The 18616-nt window shown below is 29.6% G+C and overlaps 1 protein-coding gene across 5 annotated transcripts in view; it reads left to right on the top strand.

Annotated features, from left to right (window-relative positions):
- Positions 1-17948, top strand: part of LOC129968766 (nephrin-like) — a 303539-nt gene extending 285591 nt beyond the window's left edge. For 2 of the 5 annotated variants that reach the window (XM_056082996.1, XM_056082997.1), the window contains exons 19-23: positions 1675-1704; positions 5020-5165; positions 6709-6820; positions 12488-12618; positions 14180-17948. In XM_056082996.1, coding sequence (XP_055938971.1) covers positions 1675-1704; positions 5020-5165; positions 6709-6820; positions 12488-12618; positions 14180-14446 — 686 coding nt within the window. In that variant the 3' untranslated portion in view covers positions 14447-17948. Of the gene's footprint in view, positions 1-1674; positions 1705-5019; positions 5166-6708; positions 6821-12487; positions 12619-14179 lie in introns of those variants that run through there. The other 3 variants (XM_056082998.1, XM_056082999.1, XM_056083000.1) reach the window with 2 other exon arrangements.
- Positions 17949-18616: the final 668 nt, after the last annotated feature.

Consider the following 18616-nt stretch of genomic DNA (forward strand, 5'->3'; position numbering starts at 1 on the left):
CGATTAGTAATGCTTTAAATTTTTTTATAAAGATTGGCGGCCGATTTTGATTCAGTGAAAGATTTCTCCATTCTCAATTTAAATATCGTTTGCAACTTTAATTATGGACATGCTTTGAAATATATAGATTTAAATGATTGATTAATTAATTGTAAAAGAAAAATATCTTTCTGATACATGTGTTTAATAAATTTTAGTTAAATACCTTAATAAAAGTAGTTTTTTAATTTATTTTCGTGATTAATTGTAAGAAAATTTATATAGGCGAGTTCGAAATTTATCACGAATCTACAATACATCCTATATAGAGTCGAATACCATAATTGTTCTAAATAGAAAAAAAATCATATTTTTTTTTCTAAGTAAAAAAAAAAAAAAAGAACGTTTGTGCTTTCCGTAAAAGATTCTATGACTTAAAATTCTGTGCCTGACATTAACAGGGGTCGGAATACACAGATTATGATGCTTCAGCCTTGACTATTTTTAAATATCGAAGAATTTCTGATACTAATATGAATTTGCTTAGACTAATAAGATTTAGGCTCCTAAATTCCAAAACAATATGATTAAATTTTAACAATAAATATCTTTAATAGTAATAATTCACGAATTTGGGAAGGCAGTATTTGATTATATTTTTTCCTTACTAATTGAATTAATTCTGCTTAGAGTCTGGATAGTAAAAATATTCTGATTTTTCCAAAAAAATATTCATACTATGATAATAAAATTGCTTATAATTTATTGTACTAATCTTAGAATAATAGAACGTTAGTGCAGCTGGCTAGCTTGGAACCTCTCTATGCTTTCTGCATGGAATTGTTTAGTTATGCGCTTAGAAGCATGAACGCATGTGAATGAAATAATAATTATTATTGCTATTATTATTATGGAAAAAGTAAATAAAATATTGCATTAATTTGTTGTTATAATTGTTTTTCTAAGCATGTATGCAATTCACTAATCATACGAAAATAAGCATTTAGTAAATGTTTATATGTTGTCATAGATATATAATTTTGAATAATTATCCAAATATATTTATTAGGGGAATTCCTATAAGTAGCTTTAATAAGCGACAAAATGATGAACTTTTTATTTTATAATAAACAAATTTTTAAATTTAAAACTTATTCAGGAAAAAAAAACTGAATTTAAATGTATCTTCCAAAGAGCTTATTTTCATATTATAGATATATGTAATATTAAATTTTGTAATGAATTAAAATGAGTTCATGTAAAAGATATAATCATTTTTTTGCACAAAATCAAACGATTTCGAAATTATCCATCTATTCATAATTTGGAATTAAATTTCTCAAAAAAATACATACTTCGATATGATACATTTTTAATCTCTTTTATGAAATATTTTAGCTTTATGCAGGTAAAAATCGATTTCATTCTTGTGTAGATCAACCGCTAGTTTGCATGAAAAGATTATCCTTTTTCTTCTTTTTCTTTTTCTTCCTTTCCCATGTTTTATCTCCTGTGTTATGAAGTTCGGTTTTAATTTCTTCTTTTTCTTATTTTCCTATAATTTTCGATTAGAATTTTGTTGAGTAATGGATAATTTTCATGTAGAGAGTTTTAACATATTATAAACTGTGACAGAAATTTCTAGAACTTTATTATTTTTCCTTGTCTTTTCTTTCTGTGTGCTGCATTGGTAAGTGCTTCAGAGGTTGGCAAAGATTTGTCAGAGTAAGTATTATTCTTTGAAATAAAAAAAAAAAATGTGCTATAAACTGTTTATCCTTGCTTTTAAATTTTCCACGGAAATTTTAATTCATTGTTTATTGTTCATTCATTTCCACGGGAATTTAAATTCAAGTGTGAATATTTTATCTTCTTAATGAAAATTCAAAGTTATTTAGATATAGAAAATTAAGAAAATTTAATGCAGTGAACTTTGATGTTCAATCAATGCTATTTCCGAATTTTGTAAGAAATTCAAAGGCAGTTTTTTATTAATCTGAGCTTTGTAGCGTAAAATTTAACATTAACAAGCATGCATTAACCTTCTTGAACTAACTCATTCATTTGTATATTGAATTACCGATATTTATTTAGTTGTATGCCAGATATATTGTTTTTAATAAAATTTTCACCTTTTATTAAGTATAATTGATAAAACAAAACCAACGTTTGTGTGTTTATGATGCGCATTTTTCGGTAAAAAGTGCCGGCAAATGTAAATATAGAGGTATCATATTGTTATTAAGGGCATTATAAAGGGTACTTTGTATGTAAAATTTTGTTTTTCATTTATGCATATAATGTTATACTGTTATTGAGTTAGATTGCAAAAAGAATTTAAAAATAAATTATTTTTTTAATAATATATATTAAAAACATGAAATAAATGTTTAAAAATGTAAAGCTTAAATAAAGGTATCAATTTTAAAAACTAAGATATGCTTTGTTTCTAGACTAATATTAATTTTGAAAATAAAAAAAAAACAACTATATATATATATTCGTGACATATAAAATAGTAAAAACTTCAATTTTTTGTAGTATTTTAATATTAAGTTCTAAAGTGACATTAATTTCTTGGTTACATTTGTTTTGGATAAACTATGGAAGACGAATTAAATTCTTCATTTAGAGTTGCAAAATCTACTGCCTTTATATACAATTCTGTGCATCAACAAATTAAATTTCTTCCCATTGTAAAAAATCTTTAAATAAATCAGTACCCAAAAGCTTAATTAATTTTGCATCAGGCAAACAATTTTGTAATAACTTGTTGTATATTCGTGTTTATCTATCTGTCTCTACGAGTTGTGGTAAAAAATTACTAATCACTAAATATTTCTGACTTATTGCGACTTAAAAGTCATTCAATTTATAAAAAAATGACACTATCTTAAAAAAATAATCAGGCACTCATTTGTAAACCTGTCCTCTTAATAATTTCATTTTCGAAAAGAAAGGAAAAAAAGAGATTATGTTAAAAATCGTTGAAGAAACTTGCATCATATAAAAAAAAGCACGATCAACAGTATTATAAAGTAAAAGAAAAGAAATTCTACAAAAAGACTGAACAAAAGATGAAAAAAATGCATGTAATTTGTCTGGACGCTGTTCTGAAAAGAGAAGGGACTTCATTATCCAATACGAAACTTTAATTAATGACTTGCTTGTTATTCTTTTAAGCAAATCTGTCGATTCAGAATTCTTCAATCTCCGGTACTTATCAATTACAGTACTTTTTTCTCCACCACCTTTTGCCTTCTTTAGGCCAGCTTCAAAAGCAGTTACTATCGGTTTCGTATCGGTTAACGATATCTAATTTATCAAAGGTTAAGTCAACTTATCCACGATCAGAAAAACTAACTCTCATAGGAGACAGCAGAAAAGGAAAGCTGAAAGAAATGGTACAGGATAAGAGCAAGAAAAAGAGAGGGACAGAAAGAAGGGGAAAAAAAAAAGAAACTTTCTCTTTTTGATTGATGTTCTTTAACAGAGCGTGGATCAGACACCTTCAAGTTCTTCCACCAAAACAAAATTTTGTCACTGAAATTGCTTTCGATTTGTTTTGATTGCCGGCATTTGATATCGTTTTTGCGTGGGTCTTTAAACATATACGTCATATGTTGGATTGGCGTCATTTCTGGAAGCTCTGTAATTTTAGGATTATTGCCAATCTTAGAGACTCAGTTACTTTAGGAAATTGAATATCCTGAAAGGACATTTCCTACATTCTGAACCAAAGAGATTGAAGCTTATATTTTCGAAGAAAAATTATTTAGGACAGCGTGTTTAGTTTCAGATGCCATTTGTTTTGTTAGTTGCCTGTGAGTGTACTATTTCTAAGATATTGATTTTGAATTTGGATTTGATTCTTCTGAATTTATTGGCATTTTATAAAAATCTCTCCATATAATAATATGAAAACTTGCATTGTATGGATTATATAACTTACAGACGTGTTTATTTTTGATTCTACACATTTTCTGGGAGCTTTAAATTACGTGTTTTTCAGTATTCATCTAACCAATGGAGTTTCTGCAAACATCCTTTATGACAGATAATTTTTAATAATGGCTTAGGTGCTTTCAAATTCTTCGATAAAAGAAAAAAAATCTCCCCTCCCCCTCATCCACAGAAACGTTCTTTAAAAAACGTTCTTTTATAATTATATAATTTTTCCCTGAAGGGTTGCATTAAAAAAAACTTTCACATGATTGCGTATTCAACCGAAAAAAAATTGTAAAAGGCCTTTTAAGTTCCATGCAAACAACGCGTTCTGTTAAATATAAATTAATTCGTTGCAATAGAATATATATAAACAGATTAACGTAGTCGTTTATATTAATTTATTTGTTTGACCAGATACCCATATGTACATGCTTATTTTATTCGCATATACGTAATGGAATTATTGAAGTGTATGTTCACAAAAAGCGTTACACTATCAAAATATAATGTTCCATGGAGAGAGGGTATAAACACAACTGATGCATAGTGGGTTGCCAGTTCAAAAGTTCGTAACATTGGAAGTACAGATAAACAAATAAACTCCATATGTGAACAGTCTATTTACTGTCAAAACTCACATAGAAAAAAAAATTAGATAATAAATTCTCGAATATAAACCGGCTTTGATTTTTTGTTTTGTTGTTGTTTTGTTTCAAATGCTATATTTAGTAATCAATTACAAAATAAACATATTTATTGTATTTTTATATTGAAATCATCATATTCTCTTATAATTTTGTTCATAATAACTATCACTTAATTCTAATTCTATATTTAAAGCAGCAGTTAGTGCCATAAATCATACATTTATTTTTTTTATTTATTTATTTATTTTTACAAAACTTATATTGAGAAAATTCCTCGAAATTTGTTTTTTGAATGTTTTTTTTTTTTTTTTTCCTTTCTTTAATATGAGATGCATAATTCCCTGAATCAATTTTTGTTGAATGTTTTTTTTTTTCCCTTTCTTTAATATGCAATACATAATTCCCTGAATCAATTTCTTCATAAACCTCAATTTGTTTCTTGCAGAAAGTGACCACTCCAGCAGCAAGGCGGCCACCATAGAGATGTACGCTCCGAGCAGCTACAATGAGGGTCTGAACGGAGAGAGTCTTAGCTGTAATTCGGAAAAAAGTGACAACTACTCGGATGGACATAGCGCCGGGGGATACTCGGTGAGTTCTGTAACTATTAGTGACGTAATGGTTAAGACAAGAATAGCAGAAAATTGCTATCTATTAGTTTGATAAGTCTTAGGTCGGTATATAGGACAGTTGCTCGTTTTAATATTGGATGATAGAAATAAAAGCGAATCAAGATTTCTCATTTGCTGTTTATTCTTTTGAGTGATAAGAATTTTCTCGTATTAATGAAAATAATAAATAAAAGAAGATAATAAGTCTTTTACTTGCGATAAGCAAGACGATATTGAATCTCTTTATTTTTGCGAAATCCATTTAATTTTGGCAATTTAAGAAGGTTGGTTTCTGTAGTGGTTTTCCGACTAAGCAGTTGTCTTAAGCAGCATCCACACGAGTCCAATTATTGCGCGCAATAGAAGATCACGCCTACTTCAGGAACGTCACGCGACTCCAATTGGACAGTGGCAAATGATTGTCTTGTCGAGATAACTATTGGCAATGTCCCATTGTGGTCACATGATATTCCTGAAGTAGACATGACCTTCTATTACGTGCAAAAGTTGGCTTTGTGTGAACCCTGCTTTAGACTGTTGCATTTGAAACGTCATGCGCAAATGGATAAAAAAAAATTATAGCTTAGTTGGCAATAAATGTAAAAAAACAAAGAAAAAAGAAGAAAAAAAACAATGAAGTTTAAAAAAATTAAGATTATGCAACTTAATGAAGTATGATTGGTCAGCCTTCTTATGTATTTCTGTACGTTTGCCTAGTTATTGTTAACTAAATATGTCCAAGTTTATAAATAATATCTATTACAGCTATTATTTTTAAACATGAAACTGTTACTGCAGCATTGTTATAAACATGTATATCGTGCAATCATGAGTCATAATAAATAAATAAAAACATAATCATTCCCACAGAATCATTAAAATAAAATATCAATAAGTCATTAACAAGTTTTTATGAAAAATGCGTCGATATGCTTGATAGAAATGACCAGATTAATAAATGAAAATTTCATAATATGCATTGCCTAGAGCCTTATTTAATTTCGCCCTTGGATGTATTTGTCTGTCGTATATTGAATTATTGAATTTTTGATGCATAAAATTATACTTAAATCAAAAATACAAGAGTCACTTGAATCATTTTACGCTAAATTATATTAGTCGGTTTTAATGTCTTTGCATGGTTTAAAACCACAATAAATGCCCCCCCCCATGTAATCTGTTATCTAATAACGAGATTAATTTTTTCCCCCGTCTGAATAAGCCGTTCGTTCATTTCCAATCAATCAATCAAATTTCATTTTCAATCGATTTAGGAAAGTATAGCGCTTTCATTTTACAGTTTTTAGATCAGTGTATATAAAATTTTATGAATATAAAATTTTCAAATAATACAAGAGATAATTTTCGATATATATTGTTACTGATTGTTAATTGATTTACATTATGTGACATCTGGAATAAAATTTTTATCAAATGTATTTCTCTGGCAGAGGAGTTTTTAATGTGTGATTTAAAAGAATTAAAAATGTATTTGCTCAAAAGTACGTTTATATTTCCTTTAGGAAGAACAGGTGAAATCAGAAACAACGGCATACATTACAGCTCATTCTGATGGCGCATATATCCCTGATTCTTCCATGCCTTACTATTGCCCATATCCATATCCTGATCAAGGTAAGAAGCTATATTTTACATTTCAATAATATATAATATATTCATTTTCACTGACAGGAAATTTATTAGATTCATATTTGATTTATAATCGGAATAATAATGAATGAATCTTGTGTTTCCGGCGTAATATGTTCTTTTATATTTATACCTGCTTATCAGCTGGGAAAAAGGACAAACTAGTTCTGTTGAAATTAGTAGTTTTTAAATTATTTAAAGATTGATACAGGTAAGTTCTTCACACCCAGCGTTAATCCATGTTGCGAGAACTGCATAGTATAAAAGACAGCGTTTTTCCTTAATCCTAGGTTTTTTTTGTCCAATTTTTTTACCTTTGCTTCAGAATTCTTTACATTTGGGGTATACTCACCGCGGGCACTTCAGAGGTGAGGATGAGAAGCTTCCGGTGTGTTGGTTAGTTCTTGCGACCCGGTTGGGTATAGAAATGTTATAGGGTCTGCTACTTCCTATCTATTGCGGGACGTACCTTCCACCAAACGGGCTGTCCTATGGCCGGCGATGGCGCTTAGGACTCTACCTGAATTCTCGCCAATGATATCGCGGCGATCCGGTCATTCAGATTTTTCCATGTGCCTCAAGACAAGAATGAATACAGACAGGAGACAAGACAGTCAACTTTTGATTACGCTGAAGAGTCTTATAGTCTTTTGTTTATGATTATGGTTGTTTGTTAATACTTTTCGTCCTCGAAATTAACCTCATAATAAGAAAGAGTGTTTTTTTTTTTTTTTTCTTTTTTCAAGACATTGAATGGATGCCTTGTAAACTACCTCAGTCATTGGCGAAAAAAATATTTTCAGAAATATAGAAATTAAGATACCTTTATTAGGAATTGAGCTTTGGCGATTCAACTAGATTTTTCGATTGCCTGTAGACAAACTTGTATAAGCGAAAGGCCAAAGCGATTGAAGTCATTCGAGTGAGAATTCTCTCTTTTGGATCGTAATCCATTTGTTTTATGTTGGACATTTTGTGCGTGTTATTATTTAATTAGCAATTTGCTGTCTGCTAATGTGTTGTTGATTTTTAAAAGGGTCTCGTGCACGCTTTAGCTGTGTTTCGTGTTTTTCTTGTAGGGTAAAGTGTTGTTATTCGTTTTTTTGGATTTCTCACCATATAACCAAAAAAAAAAAATTAATTAACAATATTTTTTTCTTATTCATATTATGTTGACTCATCAATAACTGACGTAAAGAATATCAATATAATACCAAATGTGTTGCTTGGCGTTTCTGTAAAGTGACCTCACCTTCAGAGAGCGTTACTAAATTATCGTTTGGTTCATCACTCGTTAATTAATTTTGCGCCACAAAGAATTGTGAGAATATCGTTTGGTGTTTTCGAATTTATTTATCGTTCTAATTATCGTACTCTTGTAATTCGCAATTTATCTTTTAAAGATTTTTTTGTACACTTTATAACCACACTTTTAGGACTTTAAGCTCACTCTTACGAATTATAAATATTAGAATATAATTGTAGAATAAGGCTGAATTATATTCATTGGATTTTATCACACATGCATTAGCTTTCAGAATATTAGTGAACGTATGATCGAATTAGTTGCTATTACTTAGTTGTTAGTTTCAACTATCGTAATGCAGTCATATACATATCCTCAAACCGCCGCCCAGTGATTAATATACTATTATATTAATTAATATACTGTGATATTGTAGGTCTAAAATAATGATTTATATTCTCGTTAATTATTAATTAATTAATTGAACTGGAGTCCCTTTCTGAAACTATATGAGGAATGTGGAATCCATTATATTTAAACATTAAATTGATTACTATATTATCCGATAGGTTCTGCCTCGTATTTTGAAAGAAAAAAAGTTTCAGCTATCATAAAATAATTGTAAATATAAGAAAAATAGTTGGAAGTAAGCTCGATTGATTTTTTTTACCTTTAATTAGAGATTCCTGAAGTCTGTACTGTATTCTTTGCTTTTTTTAAGCCTTTCCTTAGGCTTTAAGAGACTCCTCTTATAAGTCTGTAATGTATGGAACACAAAAATATTGAACACATTAAAAAAAATCTGATATAATCACAACATCCGCAAACAATTATTTCTTTGTAATGCTCAAAAATTAATAACTATACTTAATTTGGAATGTTTTCGATCCACTTTTGCGTCGCTTGGTTCTTCAAACTGCAACATATTGCACTGACAGAATGTGGCGCGTAGACCTCTTTCGCGTATTAACTCTGTACATTATCTGAAAGTCAGGGTTATAAAAGTTACCATGCCAGGAATCTGGGGAAACTGCTGAGTACTCTCTTATGAAAATTGTTTATTATATTTTTATTAAAAAAATTTAGGTTTTCCTAATTCTCAGATTTACGATTTCTTGAAAAGACTCCAATCCTATTTCGAAATTACCTGTAATTAGAAGTAAAAGCAGATTGAAGTAATTACATATTTATCTAATTGCCATTTAAACTACTTTATAATACAGATTATTAATTACAATGTGTGTCCAGTAATTCCTGTAAAGTCGTATCTATATATGGAAATTGTCACATTGTATGAAAGAAATTCCAATTCTTCAAATTAATGATTGTTTATAAAAAAAAGTTTCTGATGTTTTTTCATGATTTAACTGAACGTAATGTTAATGATGTCTGCGATAATTATTCTACTTTTCAAAAATGCATTAAAACTCAAAAATAACTTTGAGTTCTTTGAGTAACTCATTTCGAGTTCAATTAACATAGTTTCGACAAATATTTATAGACTTTCAGGTATTTATTATTAGCTTTAAAAAAACATATCTTATTCTGTTATTGATTTCCAATTTTTCTGTCCTTTACAAAATCTGGGATTATTGTCACAGTAGTGATACTTGGCACTAAAATTAGGCTGACGCCATGTTTAATAAAGCGCCGAGTTGTCAGCAGCATATTTCCTTTTGGTAGCACTTAAAAAGAAGGCAGTGAAAGAAACAGAAAAATCACAATGAACGCGCATCACGGCGAGGAATAGAGTTATTTAAACAGCTCTCCAAATGTCCGTGTCTGCGGGAAGGAAAATAATATCAACGTGTTTCATTTTTATCTTTTCACGAAGAAGAAGCCATTGCGCACGGAAGCCACTCTAGCGTCCCGCCATTTATCTGTCCCATGTAAATTATTACCGCTGGAAGACAGGAATCCGTGGAATGCCCGAATAAAGTTAGTAACATTTCCGATTTTTTTGCTATTTCTTCTTTCTCTCTAGTTTTCTTTCTTCTTTTCGTTCTTTTTATTTCTCTCTTTTCAATTTTATTCCTACCATTCTTTCAAACAGTCGGTCCAGAGGATGGGACCGAGGGAATTGGAAGTAGCCTTGAAAAGGAATCAATACTCTAGATGGGGATGGAATGTTTACCAGCAAATTCCTTTGGCGTCTTGAAAATTCGTGAATAAAAATACAAATTCTGATAGGTTTTAAGAAGGAAGAAAAAGTTTTTTTTCCCTTGCAGACGTGATGGGCCGTTGGCTGAAGAAGAGATACCGGATAAAAATAAAAGCAACAATAATAATAATAAAAAAAGAAGACAGGGGTAGGCAGTAGCACCTGCTGGTGAGGTGTCAAATTCGAAAGCGCTTATTATTGGTGCTTTTTTTATTTGTTTTATTTCAGTTTTGCAGGATGGATGAACAGTTTATGAATTCTGTTTTAGAAGAATTCTCCTGTTTTTTGTTTTTTTTCTTTTCTTTCCCTTTTTCTTTTATTTTTTTATCGGAGGTGGTGTAGTTTTGCATATACGGAAATTCTACTCTTATTTTTGTTCGAAAATGCTGCATTTCTTTGAATTTCTTTCATTCTTTTTTTTACTTAGATTTTGAAACTACTTCGAAATTATATAATTCTCAATAAGAAAACCTAGTTGAAAATTATGTCTTTTGATGGGTGCTTTAGAATTTCGGTTGATCCTTTTTTTTTGTATAATGGATTTTTTTTTTATCGAAATCTCTGACGTTTTGATTAATTCAATGATAAGACACTGCCATATTTAGAAATTGAAATATTAATTTGCTATTTAAAAATAAGTAGTTTCTTGAAGATGCATTCGTTTCAGGTTTTGATTTATTTTATTTTATTTATTTATTTGTATATTGATAATAAAATCTGACATTAATTTAGTGAAACAACGCTTAATTATTTTCATTTTTCTGAAATAAAAAAAAATTCTAGTCTGGGAAAAAAATTAGATATTTTTTAAAACACAAAGTATATAATAATGCATTTCTAAATGAATTGTTAGTAATATTCATACGAACATTCAGTAATATATTGCAGGAGTTCTCAAATTTAAGACACAAATCATGTCACAAATTTTAGAAACTCAATCCATAGTAATCTACTTCATCCTTGGTGCTTGGAATTTTTTCAGAGACCAGTATCACACGTTTTTTTTTCTCTTAAGTGAATTTATGGATTCAAAAGAGAGAAAAAAGGACCTTGTGAAAAAAAAAGAAACATTTATTATTAAAGATAATTTTATAAAAAAAGTGTATTTTTAATGCATGGATTGATGAAGATTTTTGTAAAATGTGGAAAGATGCATTTGTATTCATAAACTTGCTGCGAACTATTAATAAACGGTACACCAGTGACTCGCGATTCACAGTTTGAGAATCTTTGATATAATGCACCAGCTGATTAGAACTTTTTATCGCATTAAATGTCAATATTAATTTATGAAATAATAAAAGCTAGTAAATGTTTTGTGGAATTAAAAGCTGTAATGAAAATCTAAAGATTTTCCCAAAATAAAATTTACCAGAGGGAATAATCTCTCGAAATTTTACCCCATATAAATATTTGTACTATTGGTGAAGCCGCGAACATATCGAGTGCTAAGGTCCTAGTTTCATAGTCATGCACATAAGCACTTTTTGCTTTATAAAAGTGATAAGATATTAAGTACATTTTCCACCTTTTTGGGTCAAACGACAGTAAACAGAATTTGACACAATATGTCAAATGCAATTTATCAAAAACTTTGCTTTTTTGTGATATCGCCTTTACAATCATGGGTGTGTACTGACCGACAATCAACTCTTCGACGAATTTGGTTAAAAATTTGATACAAGCCCACACTTTAAGATTCTGAACCGCTATACCAAATTTCATTTATCTAACTCATTGCATTTTAAATTTTTGCATTTGCATATCTGCAAAAGTACCGAATATCAGATGATCAACCCTATGTCGGATTTGATGCAATATTTCCTAAATATCTATGTCTACACATCAAGTTCTAAATCTACCATCTTTTTTCAATATCTAGCTTATTTGGAATTACCACGTCACTAACTCGAAATTTGACAGAAATTTGGAAATTTTTTGTGTAAATCATATATTAAATTTTATCTCTCAAGCTCAAAGCGCATTAAATTTATCGTGTTCACAGACAGATGGACATAATTCAAACCTCGAGTCTGAAATGTTTGTCGATTACTGTGCTTTATCTTTGTATTCTTCATATATAAGAGAGTAAAAGTGGTATAGTTTGAAGTTATGTTTTTTATTAGTTTCTTGTTTGATTTATGACAGGGACATTTTTTGTTTGTTTTTGTTTAGTTTTGTTGTGTTATAAATTTATTCTTTTCGAGTTTCCGTTTTTGACTCGCGAGTTTTTATTTTTCAACAGTAAACTTGGATGACAGATACGATAGAAGTGGACCAGTGCCAAACAAACTTCTATATGGAACCGAAGAAGACTTCTACACCAACGCTTTGAGAAGAAATGCGTACAACTTAAAGTTGGGTGACAGACCCGATGTAAGTGTCTACTGTGCCACTGTTAAAATAAAAGTGCCATAAGTTTCAAAATAAATTTGAATCGCCATATTGTTAAGGAAGGGTTATTGTTGCAGTCATAAAAAGGGTTACTGTTAAGATTCTTGCATGAATGAATAATCATATAGTTAACATTTCAACACAATTCTAGTTATGAGGGTTTGAAGTTAGGAAATCTGCGAAGTATAATAAGTTATTTTTTGTTTCTAGAATTATTTTTATTTTTATTTTTAAGTTCTTATAAATTCAATGCCATTCATTTGATTTATATTATTGTTGTTTGTTAACAGTAGTCTTACTATAGTCTAAGAACAAAGAAATGAGATCAAAAACGGATGCTAGTTAAAAAAATTCAGTTAAGTTAAAATATTATATATTTTGTTTTGTATATTCTATTAACCCTTTGCAATCTGTACATCATTTTGACATTTTAATAATTTTTCAATCTTGATTGTTAAAAATACCTACAGAGTAGTAAAATGATTTAGATTAATTTTTCGTTGGAAATACAATCTAAAATAATTATATTTATTTATTTTTGGGGGCAATAAACAAGTCCTTGCATTGGGTAAATAATTATGCAGCTAATTACTTTCCCGAGTGCAAAGGGCTAAATATTGCTGAAATATTTATTTTGCGATAAGGATATTGCATTTAGCCATAGAGTTCTTTTGAATGAAATTAAATATTTACTAAAATAAAACGTATATTAGTTAACTATTAACTAAATCTTATATTGGATTAACTGTTAATGGATTATCCGATTACATATGCTTGGATAATTGAGAGATAAAAGTGTCAACGCAGAACAACTTCAGTTTTTCTGCCTTCATTTATTTTTCGTTTAATAAAGTTTTATTTCAAAACTTTATTTCGTTTTTAAGTTAGGTTTTTATTTCGTTTCGTAAAGCTTTACCATTACTTAGGTTTATTAAAATAAAACGTAATGTAACGATTTCGTTTTATTGTGCATCGTCATAAAATAACCTCAGTAACAGAATCTTGATGGGAAAATTATAATTTAAAGGTGTCGACTTATTGAGCAACTTAAAAAATTCCATTTTTGCTCATTGCAAAGCTAGAAGCCACTATGGATTAAACGCTCTATACAAATCAGTTAATAAAAACTCTATAATCAAAATTATTATTAATGGATGAATTAAACTGAAATATTATGAATTTATTTTACGGATAGTAAGATTGTAGTAAAGCGTACAAATAGCAATATATTTTGTAACAAAAATGCTCATATTTGACTATTTGTAACAATGAATTAAAATAGCGATTATAAGTAATCTTCCACTTTTGCACACACAAAAAAAATCTCCATTAATGGAAAGCTAAATGTCAGTCCAGACTAAATTATTTATAATTAAGTGCATGCAGTTCAAACAGATTCAATTGTTGCAGAAATATAGTGATTTTATTATTAAGTATAATGATTTTATATAATGAGCTTCGCGAACTGATTTATATTATGCTTTATCTTATCTGTTTGCATTGATTGCTTGTAGCTTAAATACATATTTTTTTTTCCTTCCAGACTTATGAAAAAGGCGTGTATCCTCCTCCTCCTCCGGGCAGAACTGCAGCTAGTGGGGCAGAAGTGCACCAACCTCCTAGTTCAGAAGAACGTCACTACGTTCCTTACCCTTCGGGAGCTACTACCTCTAAGCCTTCGCCTGCACTTAGCACGTTTAATCCTCATTTACAGGGCTCGCCGCTCCACTCGACGCCTAATCAGTGCAATCACATGCCCCCTGCAGAAGGGGTCATTGTCCACAGCGAGATGGACGGCCACTTGGTCTGACGAAGCACCGCCGTCTAGCTTGGCCAAGGGTGTGCCAAGTGCTTCTCGTTTCTATGTATTAATCAATACCAAATGCAAAAGTCGGGCTGACTCTTTCTTTAGTCGCACTGGATCATCTCCATCGAAAGTGGGATTACAAAACCACAACTTACGAAACAGAACGTTCAAAACAGCTTCTCTTTTGTTACACTTTCATACTTTTTGCTGTCTTCCCGCTTCATTTCGGAGCCAGGTGGCCGAAACACCTGCCAAGATGATCTGCTGAAATATCAAATACTGTTCACGTCTGGTTTTGTCGACCAAAAAAATAAAATAAACTGATGATGTGCCCGATGCTTTCTTGTATATTCGTCACCTCGATCGCAGATGCAAAAGACAAAGTTCATGCTTCGTCACAAACCGTTCACGTGTAGCAGATGAACTTCCCGTTTATCGGCTCTCCTGCGAACAGAAACTATATTGAATACATCAGCACACCCCTGAAGGATTCTTCTGCCTACAAAGAGTGGAACTGCCCCTATCTATGAGGACATAGCGTATCACTGTGCGGAATAGCCCTATCCTGTGGATGTATATCCTGCCGCTGATGAGCTTTTATTGAAATGATTTGTGGTGCTCAAGTTTTGTATTCATTGCTTCAAACGAACTTCTTTGTGTGCCTTATCTTCAAGTGTTTTTACTCATGGAAATCATTCAATGACTAAAAGTAGCTCTCAATGTGACTCTGGAAAGGAAATGATGTTACCCATTGTGTCCTTCCACATTGGAAAAGGGAATCATAAAATGGGAGTTAAATATAATTTCGACATTGAATAAAGTTAAGCAATAAATTGAGAAACAAAAGTTGCTACAACGGAGGTAGCTTGTTAACTAGTGTAGTTTTTATGACACTGGCTGTAATATAAGTCAGCTGTTAAGGAAAATTCTTAGTTTGAATTCTCGTATTCATTAAACTGTGTATTTGGATTTGTATTGAAAATTTTCTTAACATAGGATTGCCTGTTGGGTCTTACAAAAATTTCAATAAAGCGTATTTTTATCGGAAAATAATTGAGGTAAACCATCTTCTAAGTGTTCAAATCAGATATTACTATCATGTACGACCGTATGGTTCAGATTACAGAAAGGTTGCTATTTTTTTTTTCCTTCTCCTTAGACGACTTAAGTTTGTTTCCCTTGGCACTAAACATTTGGTGCTTTTCAGAATGTTTCCCGGTTATAGACTTTCATTTTTAAAAGAACGCGCGAAAAAAGCGGCATTATAAATGCAAAAGACTGTCGAAGTTGTGTATTAAATTATTGTTATATTTATTTGAATTTTAATTGTGAACTGGCCAAGGTCAAGTATGAAGAGCATTCATTTTTTTTTTCTGTTTTTGTATTTAAACTGTTATATGTAATATGCTTTAAAAAAAGACAAAAAAAATACCGTTGATATTTTATAAGAGATAATTTAGTACTTAGTTAGCTCGTTATTTTGGAGCTGATCTCATACGTGCGCTCCTTAAGTACTTAAAAGTTTATATTAATTATTAAATAAAGAATACTCTAAATTTTCAGTAAAGCTTTATTTTTTTCTCTTTATTTTTTATTATATTTTCAGATAATTTTTGATTTATTTTATAATAATTTTAAAATATGGAATGGTCTAAAAATTTGAAGGGATCGTCGGATTCAATGAATCTTCTAGTTTCTTTCATACTTATTATAAAGTAATAAATAATTTAAATCTTGCATTAATTGTTCATTAACTTTTTATAAATCATTATTAAAGATTTCTGTAAAAGTTTTTAAAGTACAGGTTAAATCGTCAAATTTCTTTTTTTTAAAAACAAAGAATTTACATTTATTTTTGGCATGTTCCTACCAGTACATTCATGTGATTGGATTTTTTTTTAAATAAAAAAAAAGAAACGTTTAAAGTGAATTGTATTATTTTGAAGCAATTATAGTTTTGTTGTTTTGTGTAAATAATCATCAGTTTCAGAAAAAGATGTAAATTCACGCAGTGAATATTTCTCATTTGTTTGTTACTTTTCTCTTGTAAGATGGAGGATAGATGAATGCCTTTGTTTTTCATTAGCATTTCTCTGTTCATTTTTTCTCCTCTATACTTTTTTTATACTCGGTTTGTCTATCGTTTCTAGTCGTACTGTTTATTCACCAAAGACTGATTATTACCATACCGAGCCTTAAATTGTCAGTGCATTTATATATTTTTCTTTTTTTAGATATCTTTTATGTTTTTTTTTATTCATTTACTTCTAAATTTGAATTATTTTTCTAACATTTATTTGTATGCTTTACATTTTTTTTTGTTTCTTCATCTTTACAGCCAAATTTTAGAACATAGAAATGGGGAAAACATTAAATCATTTTTTTTTATTTAATGCAACATTTCATTTCTTAATTTTTAAAATATAAATATTGATTTTAAGATTGAGATCGTCTTGACCAACTCTGCTTTAATAATAATAATTAAAAAAAAAGCAAAAACATTCGGAATTCTATTTGTACAGCAATTCATAACTTTCTATGTCCAATTTTATATCTGCTGTACATATTGGCTGTGCTTGAAAATTTTACTCACCTGGTACTGATACACATAAGGAATCGAATCTATTAAAACCAAAAGAACAAACAAATTTAAGGCATATTTCTAGTAGAATTATGCTCTGAAATGTTAATGCATATCCTTTACCGAATAAAAACATCATACAGCTACTTTTATCTTTCTTTATTTAATTCTTCATAATTTTTTTATTATATTTGACACGTGAGCCATTTACTGTCTTTTAACATTGAAAATTTAATAATATATATTAATTTTTAAATTCAAGATTTTATGCTATGAGATTATTGTGAGTATGCAAATTAATGATAGGACAGTAAATTGGACCTTTGTCTTACAAGTACACTTTTTCTTAACTGTTTAAACATCTTTTTTTTTTGTTTGATATTGTATCAAGACATCGTAACTGTGCATACTTTGTTAATATTTTTTGTTTTGCCATGTTGTTTCATTAACTTTTATATACTCATACAGTTTGCGAGTATTGTCATTAGGCTGTAGTCGACAGATCTCTGTACGGTGCACATTTCAATGAAATTCCTAACTGTACTAAACAATTTGCATCGATCAATCAAATTTCTTAATTAACCAATAAAATGGAATTCGAAGATATTGGAAATATTCTATTTTAGAGCATTAATGAAATTTAATGCTACTAAGAGTTCACACTGTACTCAAAACACATTAATATAACATTAGATTGATTTCATTGAAACTGTGCATGTACAGCATTGTGAATCTGACTCTCATTACTTTTTGTTACAATGCGAGGATTCTTCTGCATTGTACTTACGAATCCTAGGCTATTAAGTACCATCTTTCATATTTGATATAAACATGTGAATAAACCTTAAAAAATGTGGAACATTTCGACAGAGCTCTGTGTATGACTTTATGAATGATATGAAATAAACTTGTATATAAAACTGATGCTGTGTGTTTTTTTATTGATTGATTTCAGTTATTTTTACAATTTCTCTTCATTTACTTTAGTTGAATTGAATTTTAATATTAATTCTTTTAAAGTTACAGTTTTCTAAATCACATTTGCTTTTTTCCCCTCCAGGAATTAACGAATCTCAAAACTTATGCATTATTTGGGACCAAAAAATATGTAATGATATCATTACACATTTCCGGAACTAAGTGTTTTTACTGAAATCCAGTTGAATTCGGGCGATTAACTTTTTTTGAAAAGTGATTTTACTTCCTCTAACATAAATATCTATGCAAACCAGGATTCAATTGCAAATTTCTTTCACCTAAATTTTAATCATCAGAAAAATAAAATTCACAGAGTTTCAGAAACAAAATTAACTATTACTTCATTTACGAAAGAAAATGTTCACCTTTCCAGAACTTAATAATTATCCATTATTTCATGAAATAGGATGAGATGTTTCGTGAACTGAGGAGAAATTTTATGAAATAACTGATAAATCAGTTTTCATCAGTTGATAATCAGTTTTTTCATAAAATAATTAGAAATTCTCGGAAATAATTGAAATATAGCCTTTGAATGCAAGACAAACAAAATAAGAATTTAAAGTTGTGAAAATTTTTTAAATGTGCGTGAGTACTTATGATATTGTTACCCT

Source organism: Argiope bruennichi, chromosome 5, assembly GCF_947563725.1.
Source record: "Argiope bruennichi chromosome 5, qqArgBrue1.1, whole genome shotgun sequence".
In the NCBI taxonomy this organism is placed as follows: Eukaryota; Metazoa; Arthropoda; class Arachnida; order Araneae; family Araneidae; genus Argiope; species Argiope bruennichi.